The sequence below is a fragment of the Pelodiscus sinensis genome, chromosome 11, assembly GCF_052426305.1.
Source record: "Pelodiscus sinensis isolate ZL-2025 chromosome 11, ASM5242630v1, whole genome shotgun sequence".
NCBI classification, from domain to species: Eukaryota; Metazoa; Chordata; order Testudines; family Trionychidae; genus Pelodiscus; species Pelodiscus sinensis.
In genome coordinates this window covers 48934697-48953946 of record NC_143062.1, presented here as the reverse complement: position 1 = coordinate 48953946, position 19250 = coordinate 48934697, and the positions used below count along the sequence as shown (strand labels likewise).

General features: G+C 43.4%; 1 protein-coding gene and 1 long non-coding RNA gene across 6 annotated transcripts in view; one reads left to right on the top strand and one right to left on the bottom strand.

Annotated features, from left to right (window-relative positions):
- Positions 1–19250, top strand: part of PTPRG (protein tyrosine phosphatase receptor type G) — a 659416-nt gene that overhangs the window by 610013 nt on the left and 30153 nt on the right. For all 5 annotated transcript variants that reach the window (XM_075938464.2, XM_075938462.2, XM_075938461.2 and 2 more), the window contains 4 exons: positions 15813–15909; positions 17217–17299; positions 17535–17669; positions 17926–18060. In XM_075938464.2, the coding sequence (XP_075794579.2) occupies positions 15813–15909; positions 17217–17299; positions 17535–17669; positions 17926–18060 (450 nt within the window). The remainder of the gene's footprint in view (positions 1–15812; positions 15910–17216; positions 17300–17534; positions 17670–17925; positions 18061–19250) is intronic.
- Positions 16279–16817, bottom strand: LOC112546379 (uncharacterized). The gene is made up of 2 exons (XR_003090067.2): positions 16685–16817; positions 16279–16430 (listed from the first exon to the last, which is right to left on the bottom strand). It is a non-coding gene; the product is annotated as an uncharacterized LOC112546379 (long non-coding RNA).

Sequence of the window (19250 nt, the reverse complement as noted above, 5' to 3'; positions counted from 1 at the left end):
TTCTCTGTAGCAACTCCTATCTTCCCACCATTGGCCTATTTACCACTGATAGTGAAAGGTCAATTAATTGCCAAGATCATGTTACCTCATCAAACCATCCCCTTCATAAACCCATCTACCTTTACCTTGAAGCCAGATAGGTCTTTTGCCCCCACTACTTCCCTTGGAAGGCTGTTCCAGACCTTCACTCCTCTGATGGTTAGAAACCTTGGCCTAATTTCGAGTCTAAACTTCCTTATAGCCATCTTATATCCATTTGTTCTTGTGTCCCCATTAGTATTGATCTTAAATAATTCCTCTTCCTCCCTGGCATTTATCCCTCTAATATATTTAAAGAGAGCAATCATATCTCCCCATAGCCTTCTTTTGGTTAAGTTAAACAAGCCAAGTTCCTTGAGTCTCCTTTCATAAGACAGGTTTTCCATTCCTCGGATCATCCTAGTGGCCCTTCTTTGTACCTGTTTCAGTTTGAATTCATCCTTCTTAAAAACATGGGAAACCAGAACTGCACACAGTATTCCAAATGAGGTCTCGTCAATGCCTTGTATAACGGCACTAACACCTCCTTATCCCTACTGGAAATACCTCGCCTAATGCATCCCAAGACCGTATTAGCCTTTTTCACAGCCATATCACAATGGCAGCTCATAGTCATCCTGTGATCAACCAGGACTCCGAGGTCCTTCTCCTCTTCCGTTACTTCCAACTGATGTGTCCCCAGCTTATAACTAAAATTCTTGTTATTAATCCCTAAATGCAGAACCTTACACTTCTCACTATTAAATTTCATCCTATTACTATTACTCCAATTTACAAGATCATCCAGATCTTCCTGTATGATATCCCGAACTTTTTCTGAATTGGCAATACCTCCCAACTTTGTGTCATCCGCAAACTTTATTAGCACACTCCCACTTTTAGTGCCGAGGTCAGTAATAAAAAGATTAAATAATAATGGTCCCAGAATTGATCCCTGAGGAAATCCGCTAGTAACCTCCCTCCAACCTGACAGTTCACCTTTCAGTGTGACTCGCTGTAGTCTCCCCTTTAACCAGTTTCTTATCCACCTCTCAATTTTCATATTGATCCCCATCTTTTCCAATTTAACCAAAAATTCCCCATGTGGTACTGTATAAAATGCCTTACTGAAATCGAGGTAGATTAGATCCACTGCATTTCCTTTATCTAAAACATCTGTTACTTTCTCAAAGAAGGAGACCAGGTTGGTTTGGAACGATCTACCTTTTGTAAAACTATGTTGTAATTTGTCCCAATTGCCATTAACCTCACTGTCCCTAGCTACTTTCTCCTTCAAAATTTTTTCCAAGACCTTGCATACTACAGATGTCAAACTAACAGGCCTGTAGTTACCCAGGTCACTTTTTTTTCACTTTCTTAAAAATAGGAACTATATTAGCAATTCTCCAGTCAAATGGTACAACCCCTGAGTTTAAAGATTCATTAAAAAATTTTGCTAATGGACTTGCAATTTCATGTGTCAGTTCCTTTACTATTCTTGGATGAAGATTATCTGGGCCCTCTGATTTACTCCCATTAAGATGTTCGAGTTTGGCTTCTACCTCGGATTTGGTAATATCTACCTCCATATCCTTATTCCCATTTGTTATGTTGCCATTATCCCTAAGCTCTTCATTAGCCTAATTAAATACTGAAGCAAAGTATTTGTTTAGATATTGAGCCATACCTAGATTATCCTTAACCTCCAGTCCATCCTCAGTGATTAGCGGTCCCACTTTCTCTTTTTTTGTTTTCTTCCTATTTATATGGCTATAAAACCTTTTACTATTGGTTTTAATTCCCTTTGTAAGGTCCAACTCTACCTGACTTTTAGCCTTTCTCACTTTGTCCCTACATGCTCGAACCTCAATAAGGTATCTTTCTTTGCTGATCCCTCCCATCTTCCACTCCTTATATGCTTTCTGCTTTTTCTTAATCACCTCCCTGGGATTCTTGCTCATCCAACTTGGTCTAAAACACCTACCTATACATTTTTTCCTTTTTCTTGGGATACCGGCTTCTGATAGCTTCTGCAACTGTAACTTAAAATAGTCCTAGGCCTCCTCCACTTTTAGATCCATAAATTCTTTAGTCCAATCCACTTCACTAACTAATATCCTTAATTTATTAAAATTAGCCCTTTTGAAATCAAAAACCCTAGTCTCAGATTTATTTTTGTTTATCCTTCCATTTAGTTTGAACTGAATTAGCTCATGATCACTCGAGCCAAGGTTGTCCCCTACAACCATTTCATCTATGAGGTCCTCGCTACTCACCAAAACCAAATCTAAAATGGCTTCCCCCCTTGTTGGTTCAACAACTACTTGATGAAGGAATTCATCAGCTATCACATCTAGGAAAATCTGAATCCTATTATTATTACCAGTATTTGTTCTCCAGTCTATATCTGGAAAGTTGAAGTCTCCCATGATTACAGTTTCCATTAGTATTTACTTCTTTAAAAACATTAAAGAGGTCTCTATCCATATCCAAATTAGATCGTGGTGGTCTATAGCACACCCCAAGCACTATCCCAGGGGAGGATCTAATAGTTTTCTTCCCCAATGTGATTTTTGCCCAGACAGACTCTGTCTTCTCTATTCCTTCACTTTTTAATTCTTTGCAATCTATCTCATCATTGATATACAATGCTACTCGACCACCTTTACCTTTATTTCTGTCTTTCCTAAACAGCACATACTCTTCAATACCTGTACTCTAGTCATGCCTAGTATTCCACCATGTTTCTGTTATTCCTATAATATCTGACCTATGACGGAAGGCTGAAAGAACTGGGTTTGTTTTGTTTAGAAAAGAGAAGATTGAGGGGGGACATGATAGCAATTTTCAGGTATCTAAAAGGGTGTCATAAGGAGGAGGGAGAAAACTTGTTCATCTTGGCCTCTGTGGATAGGACAAGAAGCAATGGGCTTAAACTGCAGCAAGGGAGGTTTAGGTTGGACATTAGGAAAAAGTTCCTAACTGTCAGGGTGGTCAAACACTGGAATAAATTACCCAGGGAGGCTGTGGAATCTCCATCTCTGGAGATATTTAAGAACAGGTTAGATAAATGTCTAACAGGGATGGGCTAGTCAGTACTTGGTCCTGCCATGAGGGCTGAAGACTGTACTCGATGACCTCTCGAGGTCCCTTCCAGTCCTAGTATTCTATTATTCTATTATTTCCATTTACCGCACTGGAGATCAATCTTCTGGCATTTGATTTGGCAGGTCTAGTTAAGAACCCACTAAATTGAACATTGAGGGCGCCTCCGGTCAGTGCTGGTACTCCTTACAGTTGTAAGGAATAAGGAAAGCTGACAGGAATGCTCCTCTTGGCCTTCCTCTGTGAAGATGGTGCCTGAGATTAGAGTACAGCCCTTTATCTCTTCAAATACAGGTACACAACACTGTGTATTCCACACCTAATAAAAAACAGGTTTTGGAACGTAGTGATCAATAAGCGATTGAACAAGTAATCCTCATGCACGCCAAGTAATATAGGTAGCCTCAGTGATGCCCATGAACACTTGTCAGTGTGAGTGAGGGTGGTAGTCCCAGGAACTAAGAAGTGAGAATAGTTACTCAGTAACTAGCACTAGCAGGAGTGTCTTTCAATCCTTTAATAACAGGTTTGGAAATATTAACGTGAGAATGGCCATACTGAGTCAGACCAAAGGTCCATCTAGCCCAGTATCCTTCCAACACTGGCCAGTTCCTGGTGTCCCAGAGGGAATGAACAGAAGAGGTAATCATCAAGAGATCCCTTTCCTGTCATCCATTTCCAGCCTCTGACAAACAGAGGCTAGGGACACCATTCCTACCCATCCTGGCTAATAGCCATTGATCAACCAAACATCCATTAATGTATCTAACTCTTTTTTGAACCTTTTTAAAGTCCTGGTCTTCACAACATCCTCTGGCAAAGAGTTCCACAGGTTGTGTGCTGCATCAAGAAAATCTTCCTCTTTTTTTTTTAAACCTGCTACCTATTAATTTCATTTGGTGACCCCTAGTTCTTGTGTAATGGGAACAAGTAAATAACTTTTCCTTATTCACTTTCTCCACACCACTCATGATTTTATAGACCTCTATCATATCTCCCCTTAGTCACCTCTTTTCTAAACTGAACAGTCCCTTACTGTTCTTTACCTGGTGTAGTACCGTAGTTGACGGGAGCACGATCAGCAGTTAATTTAGTGAGTCTATACTAGATCTGCATATCGACCCCTGGGATTTGGTATGTCAGAGAGATTTTCAGCTGAGAAATCTGGTAAAGGGTATGCAGCTGTTCCATGGGCTTCACTGAGGACATAAGGAGACCAGCTTGGGTTCTACTCATCAAGATACGCCTATTTTAAAATGTAATGGATGGATCATAAAGGCAACTGTATTTACAAACACGACAACGAAACAAAATTGGTTTTCTATATCTAAAGCCTTGTCGCTGAATGCAATAAAGACAAGACTACATGCAGGAATCGTCTTTTATGGGATCATTTAAAACATTTACTGCCGCGGTTCGGTTGCAGTCTGTGCATCAGCGGCATTGTCTGATACCCAAAAACTATTGTGTAAGTCATAAACATTTTGTATTCATGAGGACAGCAAATGTGCAAGGTGTTAAAGTGATTTAGTTCAATTGACTGCTGGCTGGATGACTGAGCAGGGAGATTGAGGCATTTAACAATGTTGATGGTATTCAGGACAAACATTTATCCTCCAGAGAGCAAAATTTGATCAGAATGATCAAATGCGACTCAGTCTTCTCAATTATTTATGAATTGAGACCCCAGTGCTATTCATCACAGCTGGTTTTGACACCATTTAATTATTCAAAATAATCAGCTACACATCTGTAAACTTGATCTGACTTAATATAGGCTTTGCTTCAGCTGTCTCAAAATCACTGCTATTAACAAACGTTAGACATCTTCCACCTGTGTTTTCGGCAGCAGAAAACACTGCTGTAATAATCCTCTTCTTCCCTTTATACTGGAAGTCCCCTCTGTGACTGCTGCTACTGGGAACTTACCGGGAGAAAGAACCAATTAGTTCTCCTCTTAGGAGTTCACTATCCCCTATGAAGGGAAATAATTTTCTTTGTGAAGTAACTGTAGGCCAAACTCAGCTCTCTCCACCGGGTTACAGCTGGAATAATTCCTTTAAAATCAGTATAGTTACTCCAAATGTATACTGATATTAAAAAAAACAGAATTTGGCACAGGGTTCCTTAAGAACAAGTAAAAATAAAATCTCTTGTCCCAAAAGAGAAGTGAAGTATGAATAGAATGATCATCATGTAAAGATAATGAATTGATACATATGTGAGGAAACACAGCTTCCTTTTGTTACATTGGACTCTTGTTGACTCCTGGAGTGACCTGATTTTCCTCTCACATCAGTTTCACCCTATAGACATGAGTGGAATTGCTTGTGGTTTACACCAGTGTAAGAGAAGAATGAGACCTGGGTGGATTGATGATAACAAGATATGCCGGAAAATAACAATAATGATAATAACAAGATATGCCGGAGATATGCTTGTAACAATATGCTTGTAAAGATATGCTTGTAACAATAATAACAAGATATGCCGGAGGTATCCCGGAAAAGCTATGCCCATCCAAGGTATGTGTCCGCTTTTCCAAAAAAAAATTCGGAAAAGCAGATGCGTTCTTTCGACATCCCTGTAAACCTCGTTGTACAAGGAAGAAGGGATATGCTGAAAGAGGAGGTTTTTCCAAAATTTGGTTCCATGTAGACGTGCCAAATTTCAGAAAAGCCTTTTCGGAAAGAAAAGTGGAGAAAGATATGTAAATTGCAGTTCGCAATTTCCGTATCTTTTTCTGACTTTTTATTGTAGTGTAGACACAGCCTGAGAAGCCTTCAGTCGCATTTTCAAAAGTGGCTTTCTAACTTAGGCAGGTCAAAACTAGGGGGCAATGTCGAAATAAGGTACGCAACTCTAGCTATATGAATTACCATGACGTCCTCACTGCGGTGCCTCGAAGAAGAAACTCAGTGAAGAAACTCTCCCATTGACTCTCTTTATTGATCCCTATAGCGCCTATCTCCCGGTAAGTGTAGATAAGGCCTTAGGAGCCAACATCCCATTAACAGTCCGTGGGATTCACCCTCGTGAATAGGATTCATGTTCTTAAGTCTCTTAGGCATTTTTGAAAATTTTACCTTCTGTCTGTAAAATGAAAGTAGAAAAAAGAAAACAGGAGCCTGGACCCAGCACAGAGAAAAAGTCCGTTTTCGAGAGAGAGAGAGAGAGCCCTATTAATGAATGGGGACATTTGGGTGTGAGAGGAGGCCCCAAAACAGCTTCAAAAATTCTGCAATAAGAAATTTTCCCCTTTGTGTGTTTGTGAAATAAACTTGAGGGAAACAAGCATGCTGGGAACAAGTGAGGTCTGCCCTGTGTAGTAGGTTCTTGTCCTCTTCTGTTAGGTTAATCTTTCTGGCAGAAATCCTCTCCTATGTTTTGGGGAGTTTGCTTTGAGTTTATTGCTTTTTCCTCTTTCCTCTTCTTGCGAAAGAACTTCTTCCCCGTCCACATATGCCTTTTTCCGAAAGAGCTCTTTCGGAAAAGGCTTCTTTCTCACAAAAAGAGGATTACCACCAGTGGAAAAACCCCTCTGTTCTTTCAATTTACTTTCAAAAGAACGTGATTGCAGTGTGGACTGCCATTTTTCAAAAAAACCCTCTGTTGTGTAGACATACCCTATGTCTAGTTAGCTCATCTTTCTTTCTAAGGCATGCAGAATGGGTACGATGAACCTTGGGAACAATAAATGTATTATTTCTGAAGTCACTAGTAAGTCAAGTTCAAAACCTGATTGACCAACAAAACTGCCTTTTAAAATAATGCCCACAGTGGACGGTTGTCCCTAGTGCTTTCTGAACCTCCTCTTGCAATTTCTAAAGTAGTATTTCTGGTCTCCCTCCAAGAATATAAACGAATAACAGTAAAAGTCCTATGAAATCCAATTGGATTGCTAGCTAAGAACCTGTTCCAGCACTTTTTTCTCTGGCACAGAGCTCCTGGATTGCATCTGGTCCATTGTGCCTACACTGCATCGTTGGCGTAGGATTTGGGTGTCCTACACCCTGTGTGCATAGCAGCAATGCTCTGTGGAACGCTGCCATGGATTTGGGAAGGTGCTTCTGCAAGTATGTGCATCATAAGATCATTCCTGACCACGTGAGAGGAAGGGAAAAAATCAGGACCTGATGAATCTTCCACCTCCGTCTGCACAGTCACTCTGTGAGGTGTTGCTGGATTTGGCCCCGAATGTTCCTGTTCATACAAGGCAATAGAGCTTCACTCTTGGAGGAGGCAGAGAGCTTTCTCCCACCAGGGAGACCCACTCTTTCAGTCCTCGGGCATGTTACTAGAATAAGAGAGTGAGTTGTGTTTGGATAGCTTTGTCCTTTGGCGCTAAGAGAGAAATGTTAAGCCAGGAAATCTCTGAAGAGCCAGCTATGAATGTTTAGAGTACAACACACTGTTTGGATTTCATAGATCAGATCATTTCATTTGCCGCCTCCAGTTCTTTAGTGGGTGGGTCAGCCCTGCTGCTGGACTGATTAGATTGGGTAAATGTAAACTTCTCAGACCTGTCTGCTGCCCAGGAATGCATGAGGATGGTGATTCATTGCCAATTTGGAGTCTGAGCCAGCCAGCTGAACTGAAAACAAGCTGTCTACCTCCCTCGTCACACAAATTGAAAATATATTTATACTCCAGTGGCACCTTCTCGGAAAGCTCTGAAAGATAAGCAAACAGCATAAATCCATATCGTCTGAGACATGGCGTGGATCTGTTTTGCCCTGGCAGCTGTTGCAACTTGGGTGTCACTGAATCTTTATTATAAGGTTGTCCCTAATGTTTCTGTGTTCTGAACAGCTCTGTTGAAGGTAGAGAAATCATTGTGTTTCCAAACTTTTCCTGACATCTGTGGCAGTTAGCCAACTCAGGCCTGGCCTACACTGCAGCGGAAGGTTGAATTAAGATACGCAAATCCAACTACGTAAATTACGTAGTGGGAATAAACGTATCTTCAATCACATTTCCACACCATCCACACAGCAGGAGGTTGACATGAGGAGCAGGAGTACCAGCACTGATGGGGCACCCTCTGAGTTTGATTTAGTGGGTCTATACTAGGCTCGCTAAATTAAACCCCAGATGATCAACCGCGGCAGCGTTAGTGTTCCCCTTAGTGTAGACACGCCTGTCTTTGAGGATCTGGGCCTAAGCACTAGTGTACATGAGAAAAGGTTCGCCAGTAGAGCCATGCTGCTAGCATAATTCTATCGGCACACTCTGCTATCACAGACGCAGCCTCCTAGGACAGACCTGGGCCAAAGATAGGGTTTTGCTCATAGACTTGAATCAACACTAAGGCTTTGCCAATACAAAAATGTCATTAAAGAAGAAAAATCGCCCTCCTGACTAATATTTACGTACCTGTAAACGTGTTATGTGTAAACCTGACCAAAAGCTACTCCAGTCTCTGCAATATCCCAGTCTCTGCATTTCCATATTGGACTGATCTTGGGAAGGAGAGACTGGAAAGACCAAAGATGCAGACACTGTGATGCTTAGGACTGCCAACTTCCTAACTGCACAAAACCGAACACCCTAGCCCCACTGCTTCTATGAGGCCCCGCTCCCTACAGCTCCCTCCCTTGGTGGCTCACTGTCCCCTTCCCTCACTCATTCACTGGGCTTGCGGTGCAGGAGGAGGGAGGGCTCAAACTGGGGGTGTAGGCTCTGGGTTGGGACCAGAAAGAAAAGGTGCAGGGTGCAGGAGAGGACTATGGCCTGGGGCAGTGAGTTGGGGTGCAGGCTCTGGGTGGGGCTGGGGATGAAGAGTTTTGAGGTGCAGGATGGGGCTCCATGCTAGGGGAGGGGGTTGGGGTATGGTAAGGGGTGAATGCTCTGAGGTGGGGTTGGGGTTCAGAGTGTGGGAGGGGGCTCTGGGCTGGGGCAGGAGCATGGGGTGCAGGGAGGGAGGGTTCCAGCTGGGGGTGCAGGCTCTGCTTGAGGAACTGGGGTGCACGAGGGGGCTCTGGGTTTGGGAGGGCTGGGGTAGGGCATTGGGGCTCAGGGTTGGGGTGCAGGCTTACCTTGGGCGGATAAAGGTCAGAGGTGCTGCAGGGCTAAGGCGGGCTAGTCTCCACCTTTCTTGGCACCATGCTGCACCCCAGAAGTGGCCAGCAAGTCTGGCTTGTAGGCAGAGGAGGGGCAAGAGCCTCTGTGTGCTGCTCTGGCCAGCAGGCATTACCCCCTCCTACTCCGATTGACTGGTTCCCGGCCATGGGAACACGGAGCTGGTGCTCGGGGCAGGGATAGTGTATGAAACACCATGGCCTCCCCACCAAAGAGCTAGTCCTGCTGGCTGCGTCTGGGGTGCAGCTGGGAACCCACCTGCCTTAGCCCTGCAGCACAGCTCGGCAGTGCTGACCTGGACCACCAGGCTCTCTTCTCAACCAGGTCCCTGCTGCTGTATAGCCCACCCCTGCTGCCCTTCCTGTGGAATAATACTGAAGGATTTATACCTGGGCTAGGTTCTTAAGGGATTCTGTGCTACGGTGGATCCTTGCAAGCTACTGGCTACATCCTCTTAGCCTTGCCCATGAAAAGGCAGGGCCAGCTGTAACTGCCTGGACTGCACCCTGCAGAGCTCCAGTGTCAATTTAAAGGGCCCAAGGCTCTGGCTACAGCTGAAGTAGCAGCATTCTGGGGCCCTGGGCCCTTTTAATTCACCACCCCCTTTTAAAAGGGCAATTGACTCCCCCTTTCCCCCAGCCTTTTTGTGGCCCCTGGATCTTAGTGATAAATGAAGTGGCTGCTTTCATCCTGAAAATAGCGAAATAATATCCAACTGTACCTACTGATCTTTTAATATGTGCCTGTAAATAAAGCTCCTTTAATCCGCTCTCATAACCTCCCAATCACTGTTTGTATGCCTACAACTCACCTGCTGATAAGAACATAAGAACGGCCAGACTGGGTTAAACCAAAGATCCATTAGCCCAGGGTTCTGCCTGCCGACAGTGGCCAATGCCAGATGCTCCAGAGGGAATGAATAGAACAAGGAATCATCAAGTGATCTCTCTCCTTTAATCATTTCCAGCTTCTGACAGAGGCTAGGGACAACATTCCTACCCATCCTGGCTAATAGCAATTAATGGACCTAACCTCCATGAATTCATCAAGTTCTTTTTTGAACCCTGTTAAAGTCCTGGTCTTCACAACATCCTTTGGCAAGGAGTTCCACAGGCTGACTGCGCGCTGCATGAAGAAAAACTTTCTTTGGTTTGTTTTAAACCTGCTACCCATCGTTGTTATGTTATGGGAACAAGTAAAAACTTTTCCTTATTCATTTTCTGATAGGAAGGCAACTGACAATAAATAATGGGAGACATGTAATGCCTACAAAATTCACGTCAAAAGTCTGGGTTTGCAAGCAGTCCTTCCAGTGACATTTTTAGCTCATTAATTCACATTGGCAAATATATAGCAATTTGATTTTGCACTTAAATTTAGTGAAAATTCTTTGACTTTTTAAGAGTAGTCTGTAACTCCTTTCAGAAGAGCAATGAAAACGAGTCATTAAACCTTGGTGTATTAGTTCCCAATTAGCATTTGCACAGAGCATAGCATTAAAAGCTAAGTTAGTCATTTTAGTACTGAATATCACGTCTTATAGTAACTCACAGTTGATTGAACTCAGATATTTTGGGTTCTTGAATTGTCAATGATGAGTTGAAAAGGACAAAACAAGAGCATGCATCCATTGATCTTCTGTGTCTTCTGAGAAGTTAACATAAAAGATACCAGTACACTAGCTAGCCTGAATTAAAATAAATTAAAAAGAGACCAAGGAGAATGAAAAGAAAATACTGCAAACCCTATTGCCCGCAATAATCCAACACAAATCCTTTTAAAACCTGAGGGTCTTAGTTATACACAGTCAAGCTGATAGTGGAGTTTACCTGAATAAAAGCACAGAGTAAAGATATCTGGATTTCTTTGGTCCCAAATTAATCATGTTTTACATTAAGCAGCAGAACCATGCATGCATTACAACTGCACAGTGGAATATATAGAAGAGAAAGTGACATTGTGGGCGGGAAAGTAACTAGAGTACTACTGTATCTAAATACATCGTCTCCTGTCAATGTTGACTACAGACTTCTGCTCCTGGCCTCTTTGATACCCACCACACCCAATACGAAATATAGCTGCTGAGCTCTTACCTGCCATTCCAACAATGCACACTCCTCTTTGATTCTCGATACTGGCTGTTCCACCACATTTTTGGGTTTTTATATTCTCCTTCCAGGCCTTTCATCACTGTGCTCCTCCCCATATTTTTGATGTTATCTCTTACCATGTTTCCCTATCCACCTGCTCTTGTTAGCCTTGATCTCCCCAACTTATCTGTGCACTCCTCAGACAAATGGTTTTGTACTTTTTTCTACACTGCCCCTTCTTTGGGGAACACCCTGCCTGAACTAGATCATAAGGCAACAGTCCTGCATAAAACACTTGCTCAAGATCCCCCTCTACCATGAATCCTGTGGGAAGTTCACCTTTGAAGCGGAACATTTAGAGAGAAATGATCATCATAGTTTTAGAAACAGTTGATTATCCCTTTGCCACATGTTTTCTGAGACTGTGAGCTCTTTGAGGCAGGGATTGTGTCTCGCTATATGTTGGAAAGCACGTGAATGTGGCGAATTAAAATAATTATAACCAGGGCTCGCCAAGTGGCAGCGAGCCCTGCTCTCCAGCCGTGCGGGTCTCTGTGCCGGCTCTTCCGGGGTGTAATCTACTCGCCACAGGTGAGTAGATTATATTATTTGTCGAGCCCTGATTATAACTGTCCCATCTTGATGATGTAACTGAGGCAGCTTAGGCAAACTTGTGCCAGAGTTCCTGGTGTAGAGAGAGAACCAGAACTGTTGAAGTCTTTCATTGATACCAGTGCTATCTCTTGGGCATATCAAGTCTTTGTTTGGTGACCTGCAGAAGCAGGAGAATATATAACAAAGAAAGGTGCTTGTGTTGATTGAAGCTAATCAAGTCAGGGTGGATGTGGGTCATTCACTGCATTTGGTGCAGAGATGTGAATAGCCAAAGAGGGGGAATTGCCCCTGTAATGCATTAACCAGTTGAGATCCTTATTTATTTCTAAATTGATAATGCTGAATTTGCAAATGGATTCCAGTTCAGCTGTCTTCCTTTGTAATCGGGTTTTGAAATTCTTTTGCAGAAGGATGGCTACTTTGGTTACTTTGATTACAAAGGGAGACAGTTGAACCAGAATTCATTTGCAAAACTGATGAGGAGTTTACCCACGAAAGCTTATGTTCTAATAAATCTCTAAGTATATGTCTACACTACCAGGTTATTTCCAAAGAAGTTATTTTGAAATAACTCCCAAAATAAATATTCTGAAATAAGTTTATTTCTCTTCACAAGCCAGAATTATTATTTTGAAATAATAGGGTTGGGAGTGTGGACACTCGCCTTGTTATTTGAAATGACAATGATCTTTTTTTAGACATGCCCTAAGGTGCCACAGGACTCCTCCTTGTTTTGGCAAATACAGACCAACATGGCTTCCTGTCTGAGACTTTTTTTAAAGCTTTATTATGAACATAAGACTTTTTTTTTAAATTCCCTACCATTACAGAAGAACGGCAAAAGCTGAATTCTAAAATGCACCTAAAACTAATAATCAGTTTTTCAATTGTGGCTTTGACTGAACTGATATTTCCTATTGTATAACCCAATGACTAGAAAGAGAGAGGTAGCCGAGTTAGTTTTTCCTTTTGTTTTAGCAAGATCAGACTATGTAGCACTTTAAAGACTAACAACATGGTTTAATAGCTCATCACCTATTAAACCATCTTGTTAGTTTTTAAAGTGCTACATCGTTTCTCCTTTTGTTTTACCAATGACTAGAAATGAGCCATGTTCCTCCCCTCTTCCGCACGCTGGCACTAGCAGACAGAATTAGAGCAGGTACGCACATGGCTATGAAAAAATGTTTTCCATGCTAGAAATGAAATTATGTCCACTTAGGATTCAGCCAGATTTCTTTGGCTTTGCTGAGCTCATCCCCTTGACTGTAGTATTCTCCTCTCTATGGAAGAGAGAGAAAGGCAACTGTGCACTGGGGAGCGCCTTGTGCATATAAAAGCCACAGAATGTTCTTGCTTTTAGTAGACTTTGCACTTTTAAAATGTAAATGCTGTGGAAAATATCAAAATTACTGTGCAGCCCCTTTGTGAAATGTCTGCATAATGCTGAACTCCGTTACATCTGCTGTTTGTATAGCATTGCTCTTGATAATTTTCTCTGTCCCTTAGCTCCTGATCTTTGTAGCAGCTGTGCACTGCTAATGACTTCCTTTATTAGTCAGGTTCTATACTGTTGTTTTTTAAGCCTCTAGTATAAAATAATTTGGCACCCCATAACCTTGGGGAGAAGTGGTTTTTGAGAAGGGATTTTGGGGCCCACAAAAATCTTTCTCAACATAGTTTCTTCCACAGCTATTTAAACAAAGGGGCACTGAACTTTTCTTCAAAAAGTGTGTAAAGAAATGAAATAATGATGTTAATGCCAAGGTGCTAAGCTCTTAACTCAGGATCTTTTTTCTGGATGGGAAAGAGTAATAACGCTTTGAGGTTGTGATGGAGCACATGTAAGAAAGTTTATCTTGACTGTGATATTGCGTATGAATGCATTGATTTACATATTGCTGCTTATTAGCACAGGGACATGACAGATTGGCAAACTCTGCAAGACAGTCTCTCAAACCTTGCCACTCTTTAGCTGAGCCTGGCAAAAGGTAAATGCTAAAGCTGTGAGGTGAAGACACCCACTCTGCCTTTTTAACAAACCCCTAGGCTGTGTCTAGACTGGCCAGTTTTTCCGGAAAAACTTGCCAGCTGTCTACACTGGCCGCTTGAATTTCCGCAAAAGCACGGACTTCCTACTGTAAGAAATCAGTGCTTCTTGCAGAAATACTATGCTGCTCCCGTTCGGGCAAAAGTTTTACGCAAAAGGGCCAGTGTAGACAGCTCAGATTTGTTTCCCACAAAAAAGCCCCGATCGCGAAAATGGCGATCGGGGCTTTTTTGCGGAAAAGCGCGTCTAGATTGGCACGGATGCTTTTCCGCAAAAAGTGCTTTTCCGCTAAAAGCATTTCCGGAAAATCATGCCAGTCTAGACATAGCCCTATTGTATGGTTTAATTACATTTGCTAGAATTATGCTGAGAATTGAAGGTCAGTAAGAGTCAGGTCTCTAAACTGCTTAGACATTTTTGTAAAACTCCAGTGGGCACAACTCTGTATTTTAAGGAGCATAAATCCCTTAGTACCTCCCACCCTTGTTCTGTTTTGTAAATGAGATGAATTGCCTACATATATGTGCCTAAACATGGATAACATGACATTATTCTTTCAAAAAATTATTTTACTCTTCAGTCATTGCCGTCAATTGTAGTTAATGTACTTTTCAGAACCTTTTTTTTTTTATGAAAGTCATTCCTGTGCAAAAAGCTAACAAAAGAACAGTGCATAAGATACATTCCTTTAAAGAGAGAGCTCAGTTTATAGAGAATAACACCTAGACCGGGGGGCGATCATTTTTGATGGGGGCCACTCCAAGAATGTGGAAAGTGGTCGAGGGCCACACTCTTCCCTGATATTAATGAGGAGGTGCGGGGTCTGGGATAGAGATTGGGTGCAGATGGGAGCTTGGGGTAAGGGAGGGAGTTTGGGGGAAGGAGGCAGTTGTGACCTGGGGCACTGGACTGGGTGCAGGGGGTTGGATTGTGACCTAGGTACAGGAGGGGGTGCAGGGATTTGGGTTGTGAGCTAGGGCAGGAGGGGACTGTGATTTGGGGTGCCGGATCTGGGAGAGGATATGGGTACAGGAGGGGGAGAGGATTTGTATGTGTGGAGTAGGGGGCAGGAGTGAGGGGGCTGAGGGTTGGGGAAGGGAGGGAGTGTTATGCCAGAGACAGGCTCTGCCAGGAGACTTACCAGCCAGCAGTGGTTCCCGAATCAGCCTCCCTGCCTGCCCCGCCCCCTGCACAGGCTGTAGCCATGTGCTCTGGAACCCTTTGTGCTTAGTGGCTGCCTGTCATTGAAACAGTCAGCTCCCATTGGCCAGATCCTGGCCACAAACCAGCCAATGGGATTGTGCTGCGGGCAGGAGCAGCTTCTAAAGCTTCCCTCCTCCCCTCAGCACTCTCAGTTTTTAAAGAAAAGCCACCTCCCAGCCACGTTTCTGAGCAGCGTGCGGGTGGGGTGAGGCAAGCAGGGAGCCTGCCTGTGGCTTGGTAGGCCGGATCCGGCCCGCGGGCCGTATTGTGCCCAGGCCTGACCTATACTATAACTTCTGTGAGGACCAGTGGTGCCATTTTGAATTGAAATATTGTTTGAAAACTAAATTTGTCAACATTTTCTGTGGGAGAGAGAAAACCCTAATCTGACCTGCTCTAGTGCATAAGGCTTTCTCTGATCTTCTGTAGCGGGGTGAATTCCACCTGTTCTGGAGACCTAATTCTGTAATCAGAGACCAGGACTTAGTTAACATCCCTGATTTAATCAGAATGTGTCTTGCTGGACTACACTGAAAGATTGCAACAAAGAAATCAAACCACTAGCATATTTCCACAGGCCTACTGTAAAATGAGACAAACAGAATGGTTTTGCATTGATGTGGTTTTCGTCTGAATGCTTTTGTCACTAGGAAGTGCAACGCTGTACAGCCGACATGAACATCACCGCAGAACATTCCAATCACCCCGATAACAAGCACAAAAACAGATACATCAACATTTTAGCATGTGAGTAAGAACTTGCAGTAAATACAGTACTTAAATTGTACAGTGCCCTCTCTCCTAAGAGGGTGAGCGCATGAGTGGGAAAAGCCAGGTTGTTTAAAAATAATTGTAATTGGAGAGGGACAGCAATTAACGATTACAATTCTAGTCTTGTTGCAGTCTGTATGAGTTTTGCCATTGAATTCAATGAGGTCAGGGTTTCATCCACGCTTTTTTACAGGAAGAATATTGACTCTTTGGTGTTAGATATTGCAAATTTAGTATACAAATGTAGCAGTCTGCGTAAGACAATGCAACTGAATAATTAAGATCAAATGACTGCCAGAACTCCATATGCTAATCTCTGAAAAAGTGAATTACGGGAGATTCGTGGTGGATCCAAGTGTTTTATTGATGATCCTTGGGATCTCTTTATCTTCCCAAATATGCTGAAGCCGGCATGGGTATGTCTGTCACCTTTCAAACTGCTCCAAAGGAGAGAGCCACGTGGACAGTCGGTGTTACTTTCAGCGTCCTTTGGAGATCTGTAAGGCCAAAGTCCATTTCAGAACTGCAAATTATTCGAGGTCTGAGATGGGAGATGCATTAACTTTCTCTGTTGTCATCTCTCATGTAGAACTGATGGGAGACTAGCAGTCAACACCTATTTTATAGCAGTACTGCATTGCTGCCCATGTAAAGGTCATAATGCAAAGCATTGCACTCAAGAACACCAAATGCAAATGGGACAAATCCAGCTTGATTTTAATTATATATAAAATACAACCCTCTGACTTACATCCTCTGAGAGGGGGAATGGCCCAGTGATTAAGGTGCCTATTTGGGTCTTGGAAGACACAGGTACAATTCCCTGCTCCGCCACCGATTTCCTGTGTGACCTTGGCCATGTCAATATCTTCGTTCCCCATCTGTAAAATGAGATTAATAGCACAGGCCCAGTGTTGCAAGAATTATATGTAAAACAACAACAGAAAGGAGAATGGAGACACCTTATAAAGACCTTGCCAATACTACAATAAAGGGGCTGTCCTTACATAGGTCCCCCTACTCAGAGCACACCTAGTCTTCCAATTTCATACTTTTTAACAGGGAACTGTCATATACCAAAAAACAACCCTCATTTGTAGTCTGAAGCCATCAGATACAGGAGGGCAGACTCTTCCCCTTACTGTTGCGCTAATGGATTACATGCAAGCAAAGTGAATATCACCTATAATAATCAAGGAAATGGGATGGTTTACCTGCAGATTTTTTTATGTTCTTTTCCTTAGTGCTTCTCTACTGTTTTGTTTTGGTTTTTTTTCTCCTAGATGATCACAGTAGAGTGAAACTAAGGCCTTCACCAGGAAAAGATTCTAAGCACAGCGACTATATTAATGCTAACTATGTTGATGTAAGTTGTTTGAATATTGTATCTCCTCTCTCATTGCAAATTCATTCATAAAGGGGAAATCTAACCAATTGCTGCTTGTGAAGTGTTTGTGTTTTCTGACTTCTCCTGGACTCCTGCTACAAATGCTTCCAATATTCAGAACAGGAACGTCACCTCGCTTTGTTGCCTGTAAATTATTAACCTGTCTGCCATGCTGCTGCTTTCATCTTACTTGGCATTTTGGTTTTCTTTGAAGGGGTACAACAAAGCAAAAGCCTACATTGCTACCCAGGGACCGTTAAAGTCTACCTTTGAAGATTTCTGGAGAATGATTTGGGAACAAAATACTGCAATCATTATCATGATTACAAACCTTGTGGAAAAAGGAAGAGTAAGGGACCATGGAGCTTATTAACGGTTACCCTTTTTATTTAATACAATGCATTGTATCCTGCCATCTGATTAACAAACAAACAGAATTTGACCCGTTTGCTTTAAATGCACAGATAACGTATTGCTACACAGTTTATAAATAACACACTAAAGATATAAATTACGAGTCATGATTTTTTACCCTTCCTGATAATCTCTATGTATGTTTTTGGAACCAAAATAACCCCAACCCATCTAATTCTCCCTTTATTCAGAGAAAATGTGATCAGTACTGGCCAACTGAGAATAGTGAGGAATACGGCAACATTATAGTCACACTGAAGAGCACAAAAATACATGCCTGCTACACCGTCCGCCGTTTCACAGTCAGAAATACAAAAATGAAAAAGGTGAGCAAACCCCCTTGTCATGGAGCCGGATTCACTGCTGCGGCGCCTCCTGCTGGTAGCTCCGGGGAATTAGTCCTTTCATCAGCAGGGTGCCTACTTCGAGCCGGTGTCTCCCACGTCCGGTCTCCACACTCCTAGTCTGGACGATAGGGATGTAAGGAACTAGTCGACTGCTGACTCGATTAGTCGCTTCCCCTGCCCCCCTCAGAGAGAGGCAGCAAGGGTTGGGGGGAGCAGGAGCCAGTGCTGCGGGGAGCCGGCTTAAAAGCTGTTTCCCCCACAGTACCATCTCTGCGGGCGGGTGGGGGAGACAGAGGCTCATTGGGGAACTGGGCGCAAGCTGGGAATCAGCCGATTCCCGGCTCGTGCCCAGTCCCCTCCACCTCCGCCCCCGCTGTGCTTGTGCTTTTTAAATGCATTAAGAGCCTAACACCTCTTAAAACATTTTAAAAGCACAAACGCAGCAGGGGGGCTGGCTCTGCAGTTTCCTAAGCTAACCCCACTGCAGCTCTGCAGTTCCCTCCCTTATCAACAAATCGACCAGCCGATGGAAATTCCATTGCCTAGTCAATTAGCTGATTAAACCCAATTTAACATCCTTAGTCTGGACCCGTGTCGCTCCCGGACCACGGCGTCCTCCTCGGGACACTGCCCTCCAGCAGTGTTCACTGAAGTAGCCTCTTGTCCTGTGTTTCTGCTGCCGCTGTGGCATCCGAGCCCCGCCCCTATGTCTCAGAAGCAAGCCACGGTCTCAACTGACCACGCCTTGGTGGCAAGGTGTGGAGCAAGGGGGATCCCAGGTCCACCCGCTACTCTGGATCCTGACTCAGGGACCCTCTGGCAGCAGCCTTGTCCTGCCCTCCTCTACTCCCCTTCACTGCCTCTAGTTCCCTGGCCACTTCCACTGTGACTTTTTACACCCTCCTGGCCCTTGTAGCAAGGCCAGCGACCTGACAGGTATCAGGCTGGAGCCTCCCTCTCTAACCCCCGAGCCTGCCTAGCACTGCTCTATCAAAGCTGCTTCTCTGGGAACATGGCCCTGCATCTTCCCTGGTCAGGGCCTTACTGTTCACTCTCTGCTTGGCAGCTCCTTTTATACAGGGCTGCCTCAGCAACCCATCCTCTGGTGGGCTCTTTGAAAATCTCTCCCTGATTGGCCAGGCTCCCTCCAGCCTGCTTTAACCCCTTCC